The 24,347-nt window shown below is 46.6% G+C and overlaps 2 protein-coding genes across 2 annotated transcripts; one reads left to right on the top strand and one right to left on the bottom strand.

Moving 5' to 3' along the window:
• Window positions 1–307: 307 nt before the first annotated feature.
• UTP6 (UTP6 small subunit processome component) lies at window positions 308–16,718 on the bottom strand. Its single transcript, XM_075189451.1, has 19 exons — window positions 16,522–16,718; window positions 13,583–13,667; window positions 13,361–13,402; window positions 12,931–13,023; window positions 12,445–12,492; window positions 12,300–12,363; window positions 11,998–12,116; window positions 11,788–11,865; window positions 5,839–5,920; window positions 5,681–5,762; window positions 4,060–4,241; window positions 3,902–3,981; window positions 3,436–3,513; window positions 3,135–3,314; window positions 2,335–2,415; window positions 1,971–2,074; window positions 1,376–1,442; window positions 849–921; window positions 308–525 (listed from the first exon to the last, which is right to left on the bottom strand). The coding sequence occupies exons 1-19, from the start codon at window positions 16,611–16,613 to the stop codon at window positions 368–370; spliced, it is 1,788 nt and encodes a 595-aa protein (XP_075045552.1). The 5' UTR covers window positions 16,614–16,718; the 3' UTR covers window positions 308–367.
• Window positions 16,713–24,347, top strand: POLR2C (RNA polymerase II subunit C). Its single transcript, XM_075189453.1, has 9 exons — window positions 16,713–16,816; window positions 18,024–18,073; window positions 18,425–18,493; window positions 18,569–18,621; window positions 19,027–19,155; window positions 19,582–19,633; window positions 20,017–20,185; window positions 20,937–21,011; window positions 24,108–24,347. Exons 1-9 carry the CDS (start codon window positions 16,731–16,733, stop codon window positions 24,250–24,252), a joined length of 828 nt encoding a protein of 275 aa, XP_075045554.1. The 5' UTR covers window positions 16,713–16,730; the 3' UTR covers window positions 24,253–24,347.

Here is a 24,347-nt window from a genome sequence, read left to right as displayed (position 1 = left end):
ATATATTAGCCATAGACTGTAAGCTGCGAGCAGTCTTCTCACCTCTGTCTGTTTTACCCAGTTTGTTTATTAGTTTATTGTATTTGTCCCCAATTGTAAAGCGCTACGGAACATGTTGGCACTATATAAATAAATGATGATGATGATGATGGACAATAAGAGACATTACTTCCATCTCATCCATCCACGCAGCGTTGCTGAGAGCCCAGGGTTGAAATGGAGCAAAATCAACAAACTGATTATTGAAAGAAACCTGGTCATAAATACTGAACCCTCTATTAACAATCAGAGCCCTGAGCGCCAACAGCACCTGGAAATTACATTTATTTTTCATCAAGACATCTGTACAAAAAGCGCACAGGTCACACTATAGGTGCCCAGTTTGCAGCAATGTATATTTGTTCACAAAGTGTTCCACATCCTCTCCTTGCAGCATTTTCATGGCTCTCCAGTGGAGGGCGCCACAGTTCTCCGGCTTTCCTTCTGAATGGCTGAGCTCTTCCTTGATATAACACAACCAGAGATCTAGGGAATGACACATAACAATCAGTTCTGATCCTATAACAACCTTATATATGGGAGGACACATTCCCTCCTGGACATTGGATATAATAGGGTTTTATACAGCACCAACATACAAGGCAAAGTCTCATTAGGTTACAGGAGGGAGATTGTTATTCCAAGTTTCCATTTGTGCAGATATTGCACATTATATATCAATTATAATATAAACTCCTGTTAGTAATACTTGGGACACCGGCCAGGGCACGGTCTGATGCCGGCATAGATAAGACAGCCCCAGGGTGGCAGTTTGCAGCAGGATCCCGGTTCACATAAGAGCAATGTACCTGGATTTGTGGCCCCAAATCCCCGCAGAGCGCGCTCATAATATTCACGCAGATTGTTCATCTTGCTCTGCTCCTAAATAACAGATAAGTCAGTTAATAATTGATCATAATTTACACGGCGTCTCTTTCAGATGGATAAATGTAAGCGGGAGCAAATCATTTCCAACAATAACGGAGCTATAAAGTTAAATGGGAGACGATATATTATAATGAGACAGAAGGATACATCCGACGCCTCTGGCACTATTTCCATAGGATGTATAACAATTTCTTAGAGTGTTGCGTAGATAGAAGGGATAAGAATTAAGATAAAGTTCTTATTCCTGGCTTACCAGTGAATATATGGACAAAACGTTTGTTTTATAACCCAATTCCAATAGGATTTATAGCGGTTTGTTGGGGTGAATCACACTAATAGGTGAGAACGTTAAAATAAATTACTTAAATAAACGCAATATCCTCTGTATGTCAGCTCTGCAGCCGAGGATTACTGGATCATCCAGATCCCAATGAGATACAAGACTCACCTGATCCTTCTCAATTTCAATCATCTTCAGGAAAAAATCCTCCGAGAAGGGGCGATTCTCATGTAAACTAGAAGAGAGATTGGGGGGTGAATCGTGTCTGCGGGTAACTTAAATACAGATTATTGTCCTATACCACTTTATGTTGTAAGAAAGTTACAGTCTCCAACAAGACCCCGAGTTAATCTGAGAAGTCTCCGTTACAGAATCCTCTGGGAAGAAACATAACATCCCTTATAGTATGTGGTACCAACCAGTAACCGCTAAGCTGAAATCTGCCCAAACACCAGCTCCTCTTCATGGTGCGACCCAGACACAACCAAATTCATATACCCCATTTCTCAATTACAATGTGCCTTATGGATGAAATACAACATTTACATTGCTTAGCATTGAGGGCTGTTTCCAAAATGTCATATTGGATGTTCAGCTACAAGAAAACCAAAATGCTTATAATCTGCGGGATAGCGCTTCCTTAGAATGAGTTCCAATACCCAAGATGACACTTTACCACGGAGCAAGCCGAGGACAGTGTCCCAAGTCAAATCTCTGATTCCCGCAGTAACAGCTGCCGATACAACTAATCCGCTCCGCTTACCTGATGAACACTTTCCTCGCTCTCTTGTAGCCTCCGGTCCTGGTCGCCCAGTCCAGATACTTCACCTTCATGATCTTGGTGACAGCAAGATTTAGGACCAGTTTCTGTGGGGAGCAGGGTAATTATACCACACACCATCTCTATAATACAGGTTTTCTTGCAGAAGTTCGGCTAAAATAAGCCCCAAAAACAAACATGTGTAAAAGTAACCATAAAAGTGTCACATTCAGTGTTGATATAAACAGAACAGAGGGTCCTGGCTAGACCACCAGGAGCACAATGCACTGAGGTATGTACCATTGTGTCTCCCTCACCCACCTCTTATGTACATGATAAACTGGGACAAACCATGAGGAACACATACATGATAGAGCGATTCTGTGACCTCTGGGCTCCTCTCCTTCTCGCTCCAATCTACCATTAGTGTCCACAAGGGCAAACTGTCCTGCGAACAGAGAAACACAGAGAATGTGAGGACACAACATCAAGCTCAATACAATAATCAAACGTCAATTCACAAGCTCTACAGGATCTAGTATTATCGGGGTGGTTGTTCCAGAGCTACAAGATGAACATTTCAATCTTCATCTTGGTGGTTCTGATGTACATCAATACATTTGTGAGGACCTTCGGGGTTTCGTCAATACCAGGGCAAATTCTTTGTCATCAACATTAAAGACCTTTACGTCCCAACTTGTCCAACACAACACGGTTTCAGCTGTGATTCGAGGGCGTTTACGAAGGTTATGGTGACTTATGATCCCCACCTGGACGATGCACTAATCAAGACTCCTCATCCTTCTAGTGAGACTTACACTTTCTGTTTTATATATAATGGTTTGTGCTACAGTGTACACAATATGATTCATACACCGGTAATCAGATCCTGTCATCCCCGTTTCTCCTTTGTATAGTACGTCCCAAGCACCAGATTCAAACAAAGTTATTTCTGGGGGAAAATGTCACTTTTAGTGAAAGATCTCACTACCAAACTTAGGTTAGAAAGAAAAGCTCTTCACAACTATTTGTGATTTACATGATGCAGACTGTCCAAGAATGGACCCACCCCAACCCCCCCAAACGATAGTTACACCTGTACTCTGTAGTTAACGTGTGTTAGGAGAGGTCTCCTTTAGTCTCCACTTCCAATCCAAGGACACTTACCTTGGGCTTCACCAGTGTAAATGCCTTTTCAAACACCCGTTCCACATACTCAGCCTTCAACGCTATCAGAACCTCCAGTCTCGTCCTCCACATGTCTACAGATGTACTGAACCTCTCGGTAGCTGCAGCAGATACTTCCACCGCTAAGTCCACCTGCCCGAGGACCACCAGCTGTGATATCTGAAAGACAATAAATTAGCAAAAACAATCTAAAATGATCAAATAGAACAAGACTGCAGCACAGACTGCGCCGTCTCCCACACACTGGGCCTAGATGATGAATGACAGTATTTCTCCTCACCCAGTCACTGTATCTCGACACAAGCAACAAGCTGGATTCATGCGCTTTACTGAAAGCCGACAACAGCCTCTCCTGCCTCTGAAAGGAGAAGACAGTGTTTAGCGGTGCATGCAGCCAGCAGGAAACACCACAGACGCAGAACTGCAGAGCTTACAATCCATTTCCAGCTATCAAAGTACCTCTGTTCAATCATAGGAAGACATTAAAGTGAATGCATGATTAGCGGTGTGAGAGCATTTAGAGAAGGATCAGGTCCCAGCTTACTACCAGGAAATTCTGCATCCAACACTGTGCCAGGGGAAGTGATGAACACATCCAACCACATATGTAACGTATGGAGTAACATGCTCCTACCATATCCTCTATATTATTCCACCGTCCCCCGTTTTATGTGGGGATAAAGCTATACATAAAGAATAAATGGAAGAGGGCCCCCACCCACCACCAGTGTAAGTTTAGCAGTTACCTCTTGTTTCAGCTGGTTGCTGTTTGTTTGCCGTTTGTACCTCTCCAGACAGAAGGTGATGTACATCTCCCACATGGACTCTAGGAGAAGATGGAGTCAGTATGTGTAGAGGGATCTACATGGATCTATTTATATGTACAACAAATATTAGGTCAGACCTGTCTGCAGAGAACTCAGCGCAGTTTCATAGACTCTGCTACATCGCTCCTCCTGTCGCGCCATGTCCTGCGCCCGTGTCGGTTTGGTTGTGTACTCTGCCGACGGTAACGGTTTAGCGGACAACTCCTGACGTGCCAAAAAGTCCCAGGTAAGAGGATCCTCTGCATGAAGGGTCTGCAAGCTGAAAAGGACCAATGACATCATTGTCCCTGCGCCATGTCCACGCTCGGCGTGAGTCTTACACTCTGATCATGTTACTGCACTCTCCACTCAGCATGGAATATTTACATTGATTACATCGTTACACAAAGAAAATTTCCTTACAAAAGTTCATTAACCATTTCACTATCTCTTCCCACTCATTTCCACGGCAGTGACAGCGACGGTCACTATGAACAGATTCGGTGATCCGTGGCCACACCTGCGAGCTGACTTATTATTTATATCTAATTGTCAACAAAGAAAGAAAAGTAATATATTGTGGGGCACTCGAATGAATGAGAGAGAATATAAAGTCATGATCTTTATTAAAGTTTATTAAAACCCAATATCTAGTTGTGGATTAGATCCTTATCTTTAAGGAAGAGACTTATAGTGAAATATTAAAAAATGTATCATAAATGTAACCGAAGGATTAAACAAACTGTGAAGACAGACAGCTCATCACTCTCTATCCGGACCCCGCGTCTGTTGCTTCCCACTTTATACATCAATAAACCTCCTAAATAACTCACTGAGATTATACTATATAACAACGGATGATACTTATCTCTTAGTCGCTAGGACTTTACCTTTCCTTTAATCTGCTGTTTTGATGTATTACAGTTTCCTCTCCCACAGTATGAATCTCGTATGGGATCATTTTCCCGTTTATACTCATATTATAAGCCCACTTCTTTGAATCGATGACTTATGATCCAATGAAGAGTGTTCTTAGGAATATATGTGGTTTTTAATTACTAAATTAAGGAAAGCTAAACCACACCCGTTATACATATATCATCTGCTTATTAGGATCCTCTGTATATCAATTTAAATTAGGCTTTAAATAATAACAAAGACATGAGTAAATGAAATATAGAGATGTAAAGCAAGTTATATAAAGTGACATCTCAGTAATAGTTGAATTATAAAATTGACTTGGATGGATGGATGGATGGATGGATGGATATATATATATAAGATTCAGGACAACGACGCGGTTAGACAGCTCATCACTGTCTATCTTAACAGTTTGTTTAATCCTTTGGTAACATTTATGATACATTTTTTAATATTTCGCTACAAGTCTCTTCCGTTAAAGATGAGGATCTAGCCCACAACTAGATATTGGTATTTAATAAACTTTACAAAAAGATTATGATTTTATATTCTCCCTCATGAGATCCCCACAATATCACACTCTTCACTCTTTGTTTACAAGCGGATACTCCGTGTATGGGTGCGCCCTTCCTTGTGCGTTATATTTAATATATAATATAATAATGTATATTTAAGGAAGTTTAATGAACTGCTTGGTGCGGAGTTTCATACATATTTCTTTATTATTTAGATCTATCCGTCACGTGTCTGTTTCAGACAATCATGAGTCTACTTAGTGCATTAAATATGTCCACTTACTCAGTAAAAATTTCTCTCTGCAGATCCTCAGCGAAATTAAACTTTTTAGAGATGGAAAGTAGAGAAAGCTGGAAGTCAGCGCCTGCGGAGAGGAGGACACAGTCGTTACACAACATCCCACTCCTCCTGTCACTATCTCCACATCGGGCCTCTCTCACCTGTTATCTTCTGTACAGCAGCTTTATAAACCACTCGGGCCAGTTCTCCCTTCAGAATATCATCCGAATATCCAGACTCCCCCTGCAAGGAGAGAGACAAAAGATTACCAGGGGGTCTTGTCACGGCTATGTCATATAGATTTATTCCTAATTCCGCCAATGTTACAGGCTCAGAACTGGACATTGGGAACAAATTCGTCTCCAACTTTCAAAGATAAATTCCTCCACCGACTAATACGACTTCTCTCATTAATAAACAATGAAAACTGCACCAGAAATTAGGAAAAAAAGCAAATATACAGAAAAAGCTTCCCCTCCCTTCCCCCCAGGATTGCATACAGCCCATATTCTAACCCCCATGTAACACAGTGCAGTCCCCCTGAGAATCCCCTTCGCACCAGGCGTAAGAGGATATAATACATCCAGTCTTCTCCCATAGAGAGCTCATGTATCCGGTATATCAGCTTCACACGGGGATAGACAATCTGCGGGGTCACTGTGTGCTAGTGTGTATTATTTATAATATATGTGTGCTAAGAATGTTCATCTTAAATTATATTTTCTCTACTGCTTTATATTTATACATTCTATTTCAACTAATTAAAGTGGTCCGATCATACCCACAAACGCCCCACTGTCCTTCCAAGTCTGCCTTATTGCAAACAGTCTGATCTGAATTAAGAAAATGCAGTTTTATTTCTAATGGTAATTACTACTACAGCTTTATTACAAGTTGTCCTTTCACTGTTTGTTTGTTTAAACATTTTACTGCTAAGGTTTGTTGGGGGGGGGGGGGGGGGGGGTTATTGAGGGCTTGATTGAAGTACCGTATATACTCAAGTATAAGCCGAGGCACCTATTTTTACCACATAAAACTGGGAAAACGTATCGACTCGAGTATAAGCCTAGGGTGGAAAACAGCGCTAATTTAACCACAAAAACCTAAATAAAAATGATAGGTTCAATCTATGAAATCATTTTTAGCTAAACCATAAATAACAGAACATGACAAGGAACATACATAAATGATTATAAAATCATTGGGTACAACCTAACCTAAATAAATAAATAAAAGATAATGTAAGCAATATCCTAGGGTGCTCTTTTGTGATGTAAATTGATGGGTTTGTAAAAAAATGAAAAGTACAGTTTTGACAGGTGGCATTTTTGCTTTTACTGAAATTTCATTTTAATTTACATCTGTATTGGAAGTTATTTTTATATATGTTTAACCCCAAAGGAAAGGTGTAATTACAGGCGGTTAAAGTAATGTCTATTAGTATGTAACTTATGTGGTATTTAATAAAAAGATAATGATTGTTCTTTATATATGTTTTATGACGCAAGCTTATAAAACGTTTTGATCTATAGATCTTTGTGCTAGTTTGTACCCCTCAACTTGTCATCTCACATAATGGATTTAACGGAAACATTTTTTTGTACTGCATAACCATGTAAACGTTTCAGTGTCCCCCAGTTCTGGTCCTGTATGATCAAAACCCTCCGTACCGTTACGCTGTGCGTGAGTAGAAAGCGGAGAAAGAAAGATCCAAGACACATTTTATAGAGAGATTTTTTTTACTTACCCCACAGTGGAACGCACGTGCGTTCCAACAACAGGAAGTTCGGCATTTGGAACAGAAGTCTGTCCCTCGGCTGTTAACAGAAGTTAACAGCCGAGGGACCGGATACCAGGTAAGTTCACCCGTGTATAAGCCGAGTGGCCTTTTTCAGCATACAAAAATATGCTAAAAAACTCGGCCTATACACGAGTATATACGGTACTCTGATCACGTGTCTGTTAAGCAGATATATTCATAGTAGAATGGCTGCTTAGTTAGTGTGTATAGCTCTAAGTGTATAGATACAAGTGTGTAAAAAAAAAATTTAAACAGCATAATTCGGAGTTATACCGGAGTTAAACTGAAGGAAACAGGAGAAGAACTTTCTGTCTATTATCACAGCTACACAAGGACAACTGTCAGTATTCACCTGAAATTCCATATTCTACCTCTGATGTTTTCAACTCACTCTGGCTACAAGCTACATGCAACATGAGGACTGTTTTGGACTCTGATCTCATTTTCCTCTCATCTCATGAAAGTTTGTTCTATTTGTCAGTTTGTTTTCAATGCAAAATCCACTCTGTTTAATCCGACTGCTGCACTACTTGCTCAACCACTCCCTACCCATGCTACAGTTATTTCAGTCCCCTATCTCACCACTGTACTTCAATTCTATTTAAGCTTTGTCTCCCTTTACAAGTAGGAAGAAATTATACTGTCTTTCAACCAATCTCCTCTCTCATGAGTCTGCAAAATCTCAGCTACTCAATTATCTGCTCTTTATTACTCTCCATTCAACACTTCCACCCACTCCCCCACATGGGTCCCCACATTATTACTTTATACTATCCAGACATCCAGGAATACACTACATTTGCTGCAGCCTAGCTCTGCACTACTTATCTGATTACACTGGACATTGCAATTAGGCAATTCCTTTAATTCCTCATTTTTGCTATTTGACTACTAGTCCCAATGCTTGCCAAAATATTTTTCTTTCTCTCTTTTCATGGCATTATCTTTAGGACTATATCATCCCTCACCCATCCTGCAACACACACCTGTGTCCACATGTCCCCTTCATTATTTCACTCACCTCTAGTGAACACTCATGAACTCTTTTGCTATTTAAATTCAATAACTTTAACAGTCTCACCCTGCCGCCAGAAACTAAAAGGACACACATCTTACAATCATCTTTCCTACCTTTCTTCCTCCCTGCTTCTATTAGCTGGTGATATATCACCTAATCCAGGTCCCCCTCACTTCTCCCACACACATATATCTGAACACTACAGAAATCTGGCAAACCTCAAACACATCATCTGTCTCCCCTCTCTTCCAAAGTCCTTTAGATGTGCCCTTTGGAATGCACGCTCTGTTTGTAACAAACTTACCTCCGTACATGATCTCTTCCTCTCATACAACCTCAACCTTCTGGTAATAACAGAAACATGGCTCACGCATTCAGACACTGCCTCACCTGCAGCCCTTTCACATAGTGGTCTCCATTTCACCCACACCCCCAGACCAGGAGGCAGACAAGGAGGGGGGGGTTGGACTACTTCTCTCCCCACAGTGCACGTTCACAGTTCTACCAAGTGTCCCTTCACTCACATTCACATCTTTTGAAGTACATGCTGTTAGGATTTTTAACCCATTCTCCATGTGTGTTGCTGTCATCTATCGCCCCCCTGGTCCACACCAACAATTTCTTGAACACTTCTCTGCATGGCTCCCTCACTTCTTATCTACTGATATCCCCACTATCATCATGGGTGATTTCAACATCTCTATTTCTAATCCACGTTCTAATGCTGCTTCCAAACTACTCTCTCTAACCTCCACACTTGACCTCTCCCAGTGGATTGAATCCGCTACTCATCAGGATGGCCACTGTCTTCATCTTGTTTTCTCTAGACTATGCTCAGTTTCTAATTTCCTTAACTCTCCTTTCCCCCTCTCGGATCATCACCTTATTAGCTACGCGCTCACCCCCAGTTCTTTACCCTCCCTAGTGTCGAACTCTTCCAAGCGTCCTCGTACCCGCAGGAACATCAACGCTATTGATTTTCAACAGTTTTCCACCTCTCTCCAACACCTTCTCTCCCCAATTTCTACATTCTCCTCCCCTGATCGGGCAGTACCCCACTTTCATCAAACCCTAGCAACTGCCCTGGATCAAGTGGCTCCAGCGACACTACATACTCCGCGTAGAATTCGTTGCCAACCGTGGCACACTACAGTAACACGAACTCTACAAAAACTTTCTCGTAAAGCAGAACGTCACTGGCGTAAATCTTGTGCCTCTAATGATTTCATCACATATACTGATATCTACCAGTCCTACAGAAATGCTCTGGACACTGCTAAACAAGCATACTACCGATCTCTCATCTATGCTCAGGCTTCCAACCCCAAACGCCTCTTTAACACATTTAACTCTCTTCTGAATCCTCCTGCCCCAAATCCTCCAACTAACATCAGTGCACAGGATCTTGCTTCCTATTTCAAGGACAAAATTGATAAGATCAGGCTTGAAATGGTATCTCCCTTGACAAGGAATCTGCTCAATTCCTTTGTAGCACCCTCTGACACTCACTCTTCATTTGATCCCACAAATGAAGAGGAAGTTTCTACTCTCTTCTCATCTTCCTACTCTACCTCCTGTCCTCTTGATCCCATTCCCTCACAAATGGGTATGTCCCTGTCTCCTGTGCTGATTTGATCACAGCAAAAAATAATAACCGATACTCTCTTCTAATTCTCCTGGATCTCTCTGCTGCATTTGACACTGTTGACCACTCTCTCCTCATACAAACGCTACAATCCCTATGTCTTGAAGGCACTGTCCTATCCTGGTTCTCATCCTACCTATCTAATCGCTCTTTCAGTGTTAATTTCTCTGGATCCACCTCTGCTCCGCTTCCTTTATCAGTTGGAGTTCCACAAGGCTCAGTCCTAGGTCCTCTGCTATTCTCTATCTACACCACTTCTCTTGGGAGACTAATAAGCTCCTTTGGATTTCAGTATCATCTCTATGCGGATGATACACAAATCTATCTATCCTCTCCTGATCTCTCACCATCTGTGTTGTCTCGCGTTACTGACTGTCTTTCTGCCATTTCATCTTGGATGTCTTCTCGCCAACTCAAACTCAATCTTTCAAAAACTGAATTAATAATATTCCCACCCAAAAACAGAAGCTTCCTGCCTGACATTTCTATTTCTGTCGATAACATGACCATAAATCCCACCACGCAAGCTCGTTGCCTAGGTGTAATCCTTGATTCACAACTGTCGTTTATTCCCCACATCAACTCTATATCTAAATCATGTTACATACACCTAAAGAACATTTCCAGAATACGCACATATCTGACACAAGACACCGCAAAAACATTAATTCATGCACTCATCATCTCCCGCATCGACTATTGCAATTCCCTCCTTACTGGTCTTCCCAAAGTCAGACTTGAACCCCTACAATCTATTTTGCACGCAGCGGCTAGACTGATTTTCCTTACAAACCGTTATTCCTCTGCTGAGTCACTCTGTCAGTCTCTACATTGGCTGCCTGTATTTCAACGAATCCAATATAAAATTCTTCTACTAACATACAAGGCCATCAACAAAATTGCACCAACATACATTTCCTCACTTGTCTCGAAATATCTCCCTACTCAACACCTCCGTTCTGCACAAGATCTACGTCTCTCCTCCACTCTCATCACATCCTCCCATTCTCGGTTACAGGATTTATTCCGGGCTGCACCCACTTTGTGGAATTTCCTCCCTCGCACAGTAAGACTTTCCTCTAGTCTTCAAACCTTCAAGCGTTCACTGAAAACCCACCTCTTCAGGCAAGCTTATAATATTCCTCAACCATCATCTTAATCTCCCTAGATTACCTTATTACCATCCTCTACACAGCTAACACAAGACAACAACCCTCTGACCAACATTGCCACACACAGCCCACTCAATACTTTTACCTTTGCATTCTAGCTGGTCCATTGTGCAATACGATGTAGCACATGCCCTTGTGTATCACACTCCCATAGTCCTATAGATTATAAGCTTGTGAGCAGGGCCCTCTTACCTCTCTGTCTGTATGTATTACCCAGTATTGTCTTATTAATGTTTGTTCCCAATTGTAAAGCGCTACGGAATTTGCTGGCGCTATATAAATAAATGTTGATGATGATGATGCCCTGGACCCATGGGCATTAGATTCACTGGGGGTAGACTATTAAAGACCCCATTTCTGGCTGGCGTGTTGCACATTTTTGTTCATTACTGGATAAACTGCAGAGCGTACAGGTACAATATTCTGCATACAGACTTCATCAGAGCTCCCCCTGGTGGCTATAATGAATCTTACAATATCCATCTTTGCTTGTTCCAACTCCTCTTTCTCCATCCTCTGTTTCTCCGCATTCATCAGCTCCATCCGGAAATACTGGAAGGAAGGAAGAGCCCGTCAGTCAAACACTTCTAGGGAATTAAGGGGGAGGGGAGTGACAGCTAATTGTCATTCCAAGTGTTGGGCTAGAAACCTCGTTACACTACAGAGCCAGGACCCCAGACTCACTTCTTGGTACAATTTGGAGCAATCTGGATGGAAGCGGAGGGATCGAAGGAAAATGTGTCTTGCGCTTTCAGCCGACAACTGATCCTCAAATTCCCACTTCGCTGCCATGATCCACAAAGCTGGCAGGAAACAAAAATAAGAGTTTACAGCCCGAAACACAAGAAATTCAGGACATGACAAGTAAAAGAGAGGAGGAACCATGTAACATTCTCAGCTACATATGGATCAATCATCCGTTACCAGGCTCCTCCATCATATCTCTGATCTATCTGGAAGATGCACGTAATGTGGGTGTCAGTAACCTGGTTTATCTGGGTGGATTGCCAGCAGGGAGGAGAAACATTTACTGAGCTGGAATCTGCAGTTCTGAAAATGAAGACGGGAAACAAGTTACTTTGTGACCACCCCCAAACTGTTTGGTTTCATCAGAATAAAGCAATAACTTACCCATTTCTTACAGAAGGCCACGTGCGACATCCACAGCTGAAGATCCTCCTAGAATAAAGTAAATTGAAAGAGCTGATAACTATGTCTTCTGGTGGTGGCCTCATGGTGCATTCATCTCAGAGACACCTCTCATTAATGCTGCACTATCTCCTAGGAACACAGAACAGGTCCCTTCCCTCTATCCAGTACTACATGCAACGGTTTCCCTCCACTGCTTCTGTAATACAGAACAGACTAATCATTAACGCTCACCATATTTTAAATGGTGGTGGGGTGAGCAGGGGAGCCAATCACAAGACACAATCTCTTGAATGCCGCTTACACTCACTCCCCAGTTTTCATGAGAGGCTGTGATAGATACAAAGCATCCCCCATTGCTCCAGCTAGGGGAACGTTAGGCGGTAGTGCAGCCAAGATAGGCCGCCTGACATTCTCTCATAGTGGATGTACTATTACCTGCCAGCCAGTGAGAATATGAGTACTTACTTTCCATTTGTTGATGGCCCGACCAAAGAGCCCATGTATTCTATGAACAATAACAAATTCAATCTCATCCTTCTTAAAGGAGTAACCGATCCGCTGTGGAAAGAATAGGACGTGTGTGAGCAAGCCGATCACAAAATGGGGTGTTCCTTTGCTTACTAACAAAGACCAGAACTCTGCTCTTGCACTGTACGCCCTCTGTGCTGATGTAACAATTAGCCCAGTTTTAGATCTGGTTTTTTAATTATAGTAGCTTGGATGTGTTGATTTGAGATTTGCCATCAAGTGCGAATGTCATTTCATTATTACATTACTGCTTATGTACATTGTAATATACAGCCAGGCAGACAAATAGGAAACGGAGATTTTATCTTAATGTCATTCTCAGGAGAAGGGTTCCCAATAACTATAGTAACTGAAGGGTGGAACATACCTGTCGCCTCTTCTTCAGCAGCTCTAGGAAATTAATTTCATACTGTGGGGATGACAGAAAATAAAACTTATTAAGTTCAAATAGATCCTGGTAAGTCAGCAAATAAACCAGTAATAACGACTGTCCCTCTGCATGGTGAATGTGGGATCAGTGTGTGGATATGGGAGCTCGTCTCCGGACTTTATTCTGGGTCACAGACAGAGAGGGTAACAATGTACAGACCTGTATGTAGCCGATGAAATCCTCCTTATTCACCGCCTTCCGCTTCAGCTTATATTCCAGTGCCGTTATTTTCTTGATGATGGATCTGCACAATCATAGAATGGAAAGTGAGCAATGTACCCTGCGGTGCCCGACTTTACACAATGACGTCCAATAGAGGACAGGGTGGCAGTCCTAATCAGGGGGGCAGTCATTTGATGTTGTGGGGCAGCAGGGATCAGGAGGCGCCCTGTGATGCTGGAGGGCAGCAGGGATCAGGGGAAGCCCTGTGGTGCTGGAGGGGGGGGGGGGGGGGGTGGTAGTATCAGGCGGTGACCAGTGGTGTTGGGGGGGCAGTATTAGGGAGCCCAGTGGTGTTGGGGGGGCAGTATCAGGGGGTGTCCAGTGGTGTTGGGGGGGGGGGGGGGGAGGGCAGTATCAGGGGGCGCCCTGTGATGCTGGGGGGCGGCAGGGATCAGGGGGCGCCCTGTGATGCTGGGGGGCGGCAGGGATCAGGGGGCGCCCTGTGATGCTGGGGGGCAGCAGGGATCAGGGGGCGCCCTGTGGTGTTGGGGGGGGGCAGCAGGGATCAGGGGGCGCCCTGTGATGCTGGGGGGCGGCAGGGATCAGGGGGCGCCCTGTGATGCTGGTGGGTAGCAGGGATCAGGGGGCGCCCTGTGATGCTGGTGGGTGGCAGGGATCAGGGGGCGCCCTGTGATGCTGGGGGGCGGCAGGGATCAGGGGGCGCCCTGTGGTGTTGGGGGGGGGGGGGGCAGCAGGGATCAGGGGGCGCCCTGTGATGCTGGGGGGCGGCAGGGATCAGGGGGCGCCCTGTGATGCTGGGGGGCGGCAGGGATCAGGGGGCGCCCTGTGATGCTGGGGGGCGGCAGGGATCAGGGGGCGCCCTGTGATGCTGGGGGGCGGCAGGGATCAGGGGGCGCCCTGTGATGCTGGGGGGCGGCAGGGATCAGGGGGCGCCCTGTGATGCTGGGGGGCGGCAGGGATCAGGGGGCGCCCTGTGATGCTGGGGGGCGGCAGGGATCAGGGGGCGCCCTGTGATGCTGGGGGGCGGCAGGGATCAGGGGGCGCCCTGTGATGCTGGGGGGCGGCAGGGATCAGGGGGCGCCCTGTGATGCTGGGGGGCGGCAGGGATCAGGGGGCGCCCTGTGATGCTGGGGGGCGGCAGGGATCAGGGGGCGCCCTGTGATGCTGGGGGGCGGCAGGGATCAGGGGGCGCCCTGTGATGCTGGGGGGCGGCAGGGATCAGGGGGCGCCCTGTGATGCTGGGGGGCGGCAGGGATCAGGGGGCGCCCTGTGATGCTGGGGGGCGGCAGGGATCAGGGGGCGCCCTGTGATGCTGGGGGGCGGCAGGGATCAGGGGGCGCCCTGTGATGCTGGGGGGCGGCAGGGATCAGGGGGCGCCCTGTGATGCTGGGGGGCGGCAGGGATCAGGGGGCGCCCTGTGATGCTGGGGGGCGGCAGGGATCAGGGGGCGCCCTGTGATGCTGGGGGGCGGCAGGGATCAGGGGGCGCCCTGTGATGCTGGGGGGCGGCAGGGATCAGGGGGCGCCCTGTGATGCTGGGGGGCGGCAGGGATCAGGGGGCGCCCTGTGATGCTGGGGGGCGGCAGGGATCAGGGGGCGCCCTGTGATGCTGGGGGGGGGCAGTATTAGGGAGCCCAGTGATGTTGGGGGGGGGGTAGTATCATGGGGAGCCCTGTGATGCTGGGGGGGGTAGTATCAGGGGGAGCCCAGTGGTGTTAGGGGGTGTAGTATCAGGGGGAGCCCAGTGATGTTGGGGGGGGGGGGGGGTAGTATCATGGGGAGCCCTGTGATGCTGGGGGGGGTAGTATCAGGGGGTGCTCAGTGGTGTTAGGGGGGGTAGTATCATGGGGAGCCCTGTGATGCTGGGGGGGGTAGTATCAGGGGGAGCCCTGTGATGCTGGGGGGGGTAGTATCAGGGGGTGCCCTGTGGTGTTGGGGGGTAGTATCAGGGGGTGCCCTGTGGTGTTGGGGGGGGTAGTATCAGGGGGTGCTCAGTGGTGTTAGGGGGGTAGTATCAGGGGGTGCCCTGTGGTGTTGGGGGGTAGTATCAGGGGGTGCCCTGTGGTGTTGGGGGGGGTAATATCAGGGGGAGCCCAGTGGTGTTGGGGGGGGTAGTATCAGGGGGAGCCCAGTGGTGTTAGGGGGTGTAGTATCAGGGGGAGCCCAGTGATGTTGGGGGGGGGGGGTAGTATCATGGGGAGCCCTGTGATGCTGGGGGGGGTAGTATCAGGGGGAGCTCAGTGGTGTTAGGGGGGTAGTATCATGGGGAGCCCTGTGATGCTGGGGGGGGTAGTATCAGGGGGAGCCCTGTGATGCTGGGGGGGGTAGTATCAGGGGGTGCCCTGTGGTGTTGGGGGGTAGTATCAGGGGGTGCCCTGTGGTGTTGGGGGGGGTAGTATCAGGGGGAGCCCAGTGATGTTGGGGGGGGGGGGGGTAGTATCATGGGGAGCCCTGTGATGCTGGGGGGGTAGTATCAGGGGGAGCCCTGTGATGCTGGGGGGGGGGTAGTATCAGGGGGAGCCCAGTGGTGTTAGGGGGTGTAGTATCAGGGGGAGCCCAGTGATGTTGGGGGGGGGGGGTAGTATCATGGGGAGCCCTGTGATGCTGGGGGGGGTAGTATCAGGGGGTGCTCAGTGGTGTTAGGGGGGGTAGTATCATGGGGAGCCCTGTGATGCTGGGGGGGGTAGTATCAGGGGGTGCCCTGTGGTGTTGGGGGGTAGTATCAGGGGGTGCTCAGTGGTGTTGGGGGGGGGTAGTATCATGGGGAGCCCTATGATGCTGGGGGGGGGGCAGTATTAGGGAGCCCAGTGATGTTGGGGGGGCGGCAGGGATCAGGGGGCGCCCTGTGATGCTGGGGGGCAGCAGGGATCAGGGGGCGCCCTGTGATGCTGGGGGGGTAGTGGGGGCCCCGGGTACCTGACTTCCCTGCCGGTCAGCAGCCCCACCCTCTCCAGCTGCTCCAACTCCGGGATATGATCCTCTACTCTGCGCTGCACGAACTCGGCCATTCTCCCCGCGGACCAGTCACTTCCGGACACTGAGCCACGTGCCTCCTGGGGCCGCTCTATCCTCCTCTCGTTCGACCTCACTTCCGCTTCCGGCTACCCCACACTTCCGGCTGGAAGATGCCGTACGCCAACCAACCGACGGTGCGGATCACCGAGCTGACCGACGAGAACGTCAAATTCATCGTAGAGAACACGGACCTAGCGTGAGTCCTCCCGGGGGTCCCCTCATAGTCCCCGCCCCCCCGGGGGTCCCCTCATAGTCCCCGCCCCCCCGGGGGGTCCCCTCATAGTCCCCGCCCCCCCGGGGGGTCCCCTCATAGTCCCCGCCCCCCCGGGGGTCCCCTCATAGTCCCCGCCTCCCCGGGGGTCCCCTCAGGTGTCCCCGCCCCCCCCGGGGGTCCCCTCAGGTGTCCCCGTATACGGTGTATTATCTCCGGAATCACAGGTTATATTATTCTGTAAACCCGGAGGGTTAGATGTAGGATAATAATGGAATATTCTATATATACATCACCCCCCAATCTCAGACCGTGATGTATGTAGGTGTGTGTGTATATATATATATATATATATATATATATATATATATATATATATATATATATATGTAATGTGTGTCTCTGTGTGTGTGTATATATATATATATATATATATATATATATATATATATATATATATATATGGGGTATATATATATACACACACACACACAAGTTAACCCGTGCATGATACTCATGCATTCTAGTCAAATCAAGCTACTTAAGGTGTTAAGGTTCTTGTCATGCATTTGGGCCATAGCCCAGGTCTCCTCAGGGGAAGAGCGTTACTTCCCGACGTAAGCGCCCTTTTTTAACGTGGTTTTGTCCACATGTCACCACCTCATCATTCTTCTCCATCACCTCATCCTTCATCTTCATCGTCTTACTGTTCTAAAACCTCTCGATACACAACGTTTCTGCTAAACACCTTATTGCTGTGCTCAATCAGTCTTCCTTGAAGGGCAGTATTCATAACCTGCACCTTCACATCACTGCTTCTCCGTAGTCGTGAAAATGCGACATACAATTGTCCATGACCAAACACAGGCTCCGGTAAATAAATACCCACACGGTCAAGAGTTTGAGCCCTCAACTGGTAAATTTAGCCTTTACTACCCCTCCCACGGGGGGAAGGGGGGATGATGGAATTAACTGGCTTCACTATTATAATGTTTTTGTCAAATAATGTCAGTATACCAAATTTCAGGTCAATTGGATGAGCCCTTTCTGAGAAAATAGTTTTTTACACACACACACACACACACACACACACACACACTAACACACGCCGCTAGGCTTATATATATTAGATATTATAATATATCTGTTTGTCTGTCTCAGATCTTCATTATACACTCTCTCTGTCATGTAGGATTGCAAACTCCATCCGTAGAGTGTTTATTGCAGAAGTCCCAACTATCGGTGAGTTATATTATATAGTGTCAGTGTCATTACTGTAATATACTGTAACCATCAGTCCTGTCGTATAATGTGTACATGTAATAGGTACCCTGTGCTGTCCCAGTGTGAGGGGGGGGGCTGCCTTCATGGGGGGAGGGGGCTACTGCTATCATCATGTGGCTTCTAGGGTATGAAAGCCCTTTGCTCTTCCAGCGATGAGGGACTGAATGACTGTTGGCTGTGGCTGCTCTCAGGGCAGTGAGGAAGCATCTGGTTCATCCTGGTATCAGAGGGCCAATGTCACCTTCCTGCTTAGTGTTACAGTTATATAGCGCTGGTTGCTCATCCATTCGTCTGTATGGTCTCTTCCAGCTATTGACTGGGTGCAGATAGATGCCAACTCGTCCGTTCTCCATGATGAATTCATAGCACACAGAGTGGGTGAGTCTGGGGGCATTAATACAGAATTACATTGCTGTTCTCTGTCCCCAACAAACTGATTCCTCTTGTCTGCAGGACTCATTCCTCTCACCAGCGATGATATTGTGGACAAGCTGCAATACTCCAGGGTAACGTAATAGCCTGTGTCACTGTGTTACTGGCATGGCCCAGCTGTGGGTGATTGCCTCATGCTGGGGGGGGGGGGGGGGTGTTATTATCAGGGACTGTCTGTGGGTGATTGCTCCAAGCTGGGGGGGGGGTGTATGTCATTATCGGGGACTGGCTGTGGGTGATTGCCTCATGCTGGGGGGGGGGGGGGGGGGTGTTATTATCAGGGACTGTCTGTGGGTGATTGCCCCAAGCTGGGGGGGGGGTGTGTGTTGGTATCGGGGACTGGCTGTGGGTGATTGCCCCAAGCTGGGGGGGGGGGGTGTGTGTGTCGGTATCGGGGACTGGCTGTGGGTGATTGCCCCATGCTGGGGCATATTAGTGTCACTATTCGGGACTTACAATCAGTAATTGCTTTTGGGCAGGATTGTACGTGCGATGAATTCTGTGCAGAGTGTTCGGTGGAGTTCACGTTGGATGTGCGATGTAATGAAGACCAGACGCGACACGTAACCTCGCGTGACCTTATCTCAAACAACCTTCGGGTCATTCCGGTGAGTTTCCTTATCAGTGTCTGCGGTTCTTCCTTCTGTCATCGTTGTACATGTATGAAATAAGCTGTATAATGTCTGGGAATTTAAGTGAAGTAGTTTTTGTTCTCCCATACATCCAGATGTGTTTAACCACAAGTTTGGAGGTTTTAGATGACGTGTGTGTGTGTGTGTGTGTGTGTGTGTGTGTGTGTGTGTGTGTGTGTGTGTATATATATATATATATATATATATATATGTGTGTGTGTGTATATGTGTATGTGTGTGTGTGTATATATGTGTATATATATATATATATATATATATATATATATATATATATATATATGCGCACACACACACACTAACTCACATCCTATCCCAGCACATTTGGAAGTTCTCCTCTTTAGTTCAGTGTCTGTCGATCTATGTTCCATTTCTCTTGTTTAGGTGACGTCACGGAGCAGAGACAATGACCCTAATGACTATGTGGAACAAGATGGTAAGATTGCTCTGTGAGCGCTCAGAGACTAGCATGTAACTGGTGCTCGGCCTATAGATGCTGAGGGTCCGGGCACAGGATACCATGTGCTGAGATTCTAGGGTAGAATGAGAACAAAGTGCAGGGAGCTGAATACAGAAACAATAAAGGCAAGTTGAAGGGTTTGTACAATAGAGGCTTAAGCGGGTTGGTACAAGGTGCGAGAAGTTGGATGTGGGTGGAGTGGTTGCTAGGTTCGTATAATGTGCCGGCAGCTGCGGGTATGGGGAATAGTGGTCAGGTTTATACAATGTGGGTATTCGGTAACTGTGACTCCAGGATGTAGTTTTGAATAAGATTTCTGTGAGTTGCCATTTTTTTTTACCTTAATCATCTCTCTGTAGACATTCTCCTGGTGAAGCTGCGAAAGGGACAGGAGCTCCGGCTCAGAGCTTATGCCAAGAAAGGATTTGGGAAGGAACATGCGAAGTGGAACCCCACAGCGGGAGTAGCATTTGAATATGACCCAGACAATGCACTAAGGCACACGGTCTACCCCAAACCTGAGGAATGGTACGGTCCTGGTTCTCATTTATATATAGTATAACACCTAGAACACTGAACCTCAGCCCCCGTCACAGGACATGGACGTCTCATGTTTACCACACATCATATAATATGATGGTAAAATGCGTCATTGTCCTCATGTGTTATAAGGAATAATGTCCTTTACTGCGACATCGCCTCAGGCTTATTCCAATATGGTCTCAGATGAGCCTCTTTATATCCCCAGTGTAACCAGCATCGGTCTGGTCATGAAGACGTAAAGCACAGAGTATAAAGTGTGTCTGGATGAGGAATGTCCGAATGTGGCCACAATAGTGATAGATATTATCTGTGCTCAGTGAAATATTTCCCACCGTTTGTTTACTATAAAGCTAATAGGAGTCTCTTTGCCCTTGTGCCTTCTTTATGCGGTGATAGAAGTCTTTGTTGGCTTCTAATATAATTTAAATTCACAATAGTATATTTTTACTGTAAATGTATTTTGTATTGGTGAAATGTCTGTTTAGTATGTCGTGTAGTAATTTCATGTTACCAGTAGGTGTCACTGTCTGAGTAAAACTTTCCACAGATGGCAGCACAGAGCTAAAGTGATGACATAAACTAAACTGCTTTGTTAGAGGAAACGATACAGTTCTCCTGTTAGCTGGGGAGTTACTGTGTTTGATTCCTCCAGATGAATCCTACGTTATCCCTTCCTGCTTGTTATTATATGTTAATGTTTCTTCCAGACCTGTAACTGTTTTGTTTCTACATTCAGGCCAAAGAGTGAATACTCTGAAATTGATGAAGAAGAGGTGCAGGCTCCATATGATCCCAACGGAAAACCAGAGAGGTAAATAATGTTCCCGGACATCTCTCTTCCTGCCTATAACTCTTATCCCCGGCAGCCTTCCCTCCTTACTCCTGTTTCCAGCCTCTTCTTTTACGATGGTACCATATTGTCTCCTGTCCCTTTAATCATACACAGCCACCTCCTCCTGTCTTCTTTAATCTCCCGCCCCAATCCTTGTCTTGTGCCCTGTTCTCTGGTGCTCTCGTCTTACATCTTGTATCATGGCCGGTGATCTCAGAACACAGAATGTTATCATGTTACATAGTGAGGTCCACCCATTATCTTCTATTCTCATACGCTGGAGCTGTGATGATTCAGGGGAAGCCTGGGCAAATCTACAGTACGACAGCTGCCCAATTTATTACCCCATAAATGGCAATCACATCCCTGAGAATCCTCCAGATATTTTGCCCACGACTGATGTCAGGTTTACCAGTATTTAGGTCCTATCTTTGGTACCAGCCGCCACGTAACGCTGACCCCGATATGCGGATGTCCAGAAATATTGAGCGATTACTGAACTTTGTTTTGAACATCAACACAACGGTTTAATTTTGTTCTTAGAGATTTGATTGCCATAAAGATTATAAAGTACTTCAATGTTTGTTTTTTAAATGACTCATTTGACCTCTGTACGTATGTTTGATCCTATATATAGCTGTCCAGCCCTCTACTTGGTTCTTCCATCATTGTCTTCCATGATCTGTTCCTCTAGATCCAGCTCCCAATTTATATCTAAGCAGGTGAAGCCCATTAAGCTTTGCTGTGTTGTTGTATTAATAAGTATTTACCCTCTTATATAACAAACCACAGGTAGTACTTTGTGTCTTATTTCGATATATATCCATAGGGATTGTACATGTTTATTGTCCCTCTCAGGTCTCCTCCTGCAGGTTAGACCTTACACAGGGCTTTATAGATAACCCCATCGTTCTGATCTTCCTAAATCTATAACACTCTATCACTGATCATAATCCAGCCCTGTTTCCATCATGCCCCTAATATCATTAATAATTGTTAGTTAGACGTCACCCATCCTATATCCTTCTTGCCTGGTCTATCCCCACCAGCCTTCTTCTCAAACTCCCGCAACCAATCCCTGATTATCCAGGATGTCTGCTGTTTCCATCCCACCCCCTCCCTCAGCACAGCAGCCTTTCCCAACTGTACTGTTGTCTCACAGGGAGACTGGCATCCCCTGTATCAGCATGTCTGGTATATCTATCTGGTTGTGTCCGATCGGTACTAACCTCCCTCCTAACTGTGACCCAAACACCTCCCATGGCTCCTCCTCCTGTGACCCAGCTACCTACTTCCATGACCTAACCACCTACCTCAGGGTCCTGTGACCCAGCTACCTACTTCCATGACCTAACCACCTACCTCAGGGTTCTGTTCTCCCATGGCTCCTCCTCCTCCTGTGACCCAGCTACCTACTTCCATGACCTAACCACCTACCTCAGGGTCCTCCTCCTCCTGTGACCCAGCTACCTACTTCCATGACCTAACCACCTACCTCAGGTTCCTGCTCTCCCATGGCACCCCCACCTCCTGTGACCCAGCTACCTACTTCCATGACCTAACCACCTACCTCAGGGTCCTCCTCCTCCTGTGACCCAGCTACCTACTTCCATGACCTAACCACCTACCTCAGGATCCTGTGACCCAGCTACCTACTTCCATGACCTAACCACCTACCTCAGGGTCCTGCTCTCCCATGGCACCCCCACCTCCTGTGACCCAGCTACCTACTTCCATGACCTAACCACCTACCTCAGGGTCCTTCTCTCCCACGGCTCCTCCTCTTCCTGTGACCCAGCTACCTACTTCCATGACCTAACCACCTACCTCAGGGTCCTGCTCTCCCATGGCACCCCCACCTCCTGTGACCCAGCTACCTACTTCCATGACCTAACCACCTACCTAAGGGTCCTCCTCCTCCTGTGACCCAGCTACCTACTTTCATGACCTAACCACCTACCTCAGGGTCCTCCTCCTTCTGTGACCCAGCTACCTACTTCCATGACCTAACCACCTACCTAAGGGTCCTCCTCCTCCTGTGACCCAGCTACCTACTTTCATGACCTAACCACCTACCTCAGGGTCCTCCTCCTCCTGTGACCCAGCTACCTACTTTCATGACCTAACCACCTACCTCAGGGTCCTCCTCCTCCTGTGACCCAGCTACCTACTTCCATGACCTAACCACCTACCTCAGGGTCCTTCTCTCCCACGGCTCCTCCTCTTCCTGTGACCCAGCTACCTACTTCCATGACCTAACCACCTACCTCAGGGTCCTTCTCTCCCACGGCTCCTCCTCTTCCTGTGACCCAGCTACCTACTTCCATGACCTAACCACCTACCTCAGGATCCTACTCTCCCATGTCGCAACCACCTCTACACTGACCTAAACCATCGCCTGCTCAGTGAGCAGCAATATCCATTATATCAGCAAGATGAGCACCTTCCAGGGATAATGCAGACATATCACAGCAGGTGCTATTACCAATCATGGAACACAAACATACAGACTTATCTGAGTACATTTGTGGATATTTAGAGGCAAAAACAATGATTTGGATTATTATCTTAAAGTACAGCATTATTTTAAAACTGACAACACAATGTAATAACACCGTAACTAATGATAGGGATTCTTGTAAAGATAAAACTCTAAGGGGCATACTCAGTTGTCGGCGGAAACGTTATTACCGTAGTTTTCTCGCTGGATTTCAGCTCGCGGCTCAGGGAAATCCAGCTAACTACTGCCATAATAACGGTAGTAGTTTTAACGCTGCGGATACCCGCGACAATTGAATATGCCCCTCATAGTTTAAAGTAAAAACTTGCATTGAAGAATGACCCCTGTCCTATCAAATGGACTCAATCCTTAATTACTTCTGCAGAAACCTGGATAGAAATGTCCTCGTTTTGCAGAGGTTCGGTATTTAAAAAAAAAAATCTCCCCGAATACATTTTCTTGGAGAAACACTTTCCTGTAATGCATTAATGCAAAATATGTAAACATTGAGCAGTTAAACAGTAACTATGTAAACTCCATGTATTATATAATCCCATCTATGTTTCCCCTGGCAGGTTCTACTATAACGTGGAGTCATGCGGCTCGCTCCGTCCTGAGACCATCGTCCTGTCCGCTCTGTCTGGCTTGAAGAGGAAGCTCAGTGATCTGCAGACACAGCTCAGCCACGAGATTCAAAGTGACGTCCTCACTATTAACTGACGCCCCTCATATGCCCTGGCTGGTCCTAGTGCCCCCCCCCCCCCTCCTCCTCCTCCCTCCCTCGTTTTGTAATAAAATGTTTCTCCTGTGCAGTA

Source organism: Mixophyes fleayi, chromosome 10 (assembly GCF_038048845.1).
Source record: "Mixophyes fleayi isolate aMixFle1 chromosome 10, aMixFle1.hap1, whole genome shotgun sequence".
NCBI lineage: Eukaryota > Metazoa > Chordata > Amphibia > Anura > Limnodynastidae > Mixophyes > Mixophyes fleayi.
The sequence above is the reverse complement of the archived record's forward strand: the minus strand, read 5'-3'. Positions and strand labels throughout refer to the sequence as shown.

What these genes read in the sequence shown, in the direction of transcription:
- UTP6 (XM_075189451.1), bottom strand. Translation starts at nt 16,613, where the DNA reads ATGGCCGAGTTCGTGCAGCGCAGAGTAGAGGATCATATCCCGGAGTTG. An exon ending in GCAACCAGCTGAAACAAGAG is followed by an intron (nt 3,514 to 3,901) that starts GTAACTGCTAAA and finishes TTCTCCTTTCAG; the next exon opens with AGGCAGGAGAGGCTGTTGTC. An exon ending in ATTTGGGGCCACAAATCCAG is followed by an intron (nt 526 to 848) that starts GTACATTGCTCT and finishes GTCATTCCCTAG; the next exon opens with ATCTCTGGTTGTGTTATATC.
- POLR2C (XM_075189453.1), top strand. Translation starts at nt 16,731, where the DNA reads ATGCCGTACGCCAACCAACCGACGGTGCGGATCACCGAGCTGACCGAC. An exon ending in ACAAGCTGCAATACTCCAGG is followed by an intron (nt 18,622 to 19,026) that starts GTAACGTAATAG and finishes GCTTTTGGGCAG; the next exon opens with GATTGTACGTGCGATGAATT. An exon ending in TGACTATGTGGAACAAGATG is followed by an intron (nt 19,634 to 20,016) that starts GTAAGATTGCTC and finishes ATCTCTCTGTAG; the next exon opens with ACATTCTCCTGGTGAAGCTG.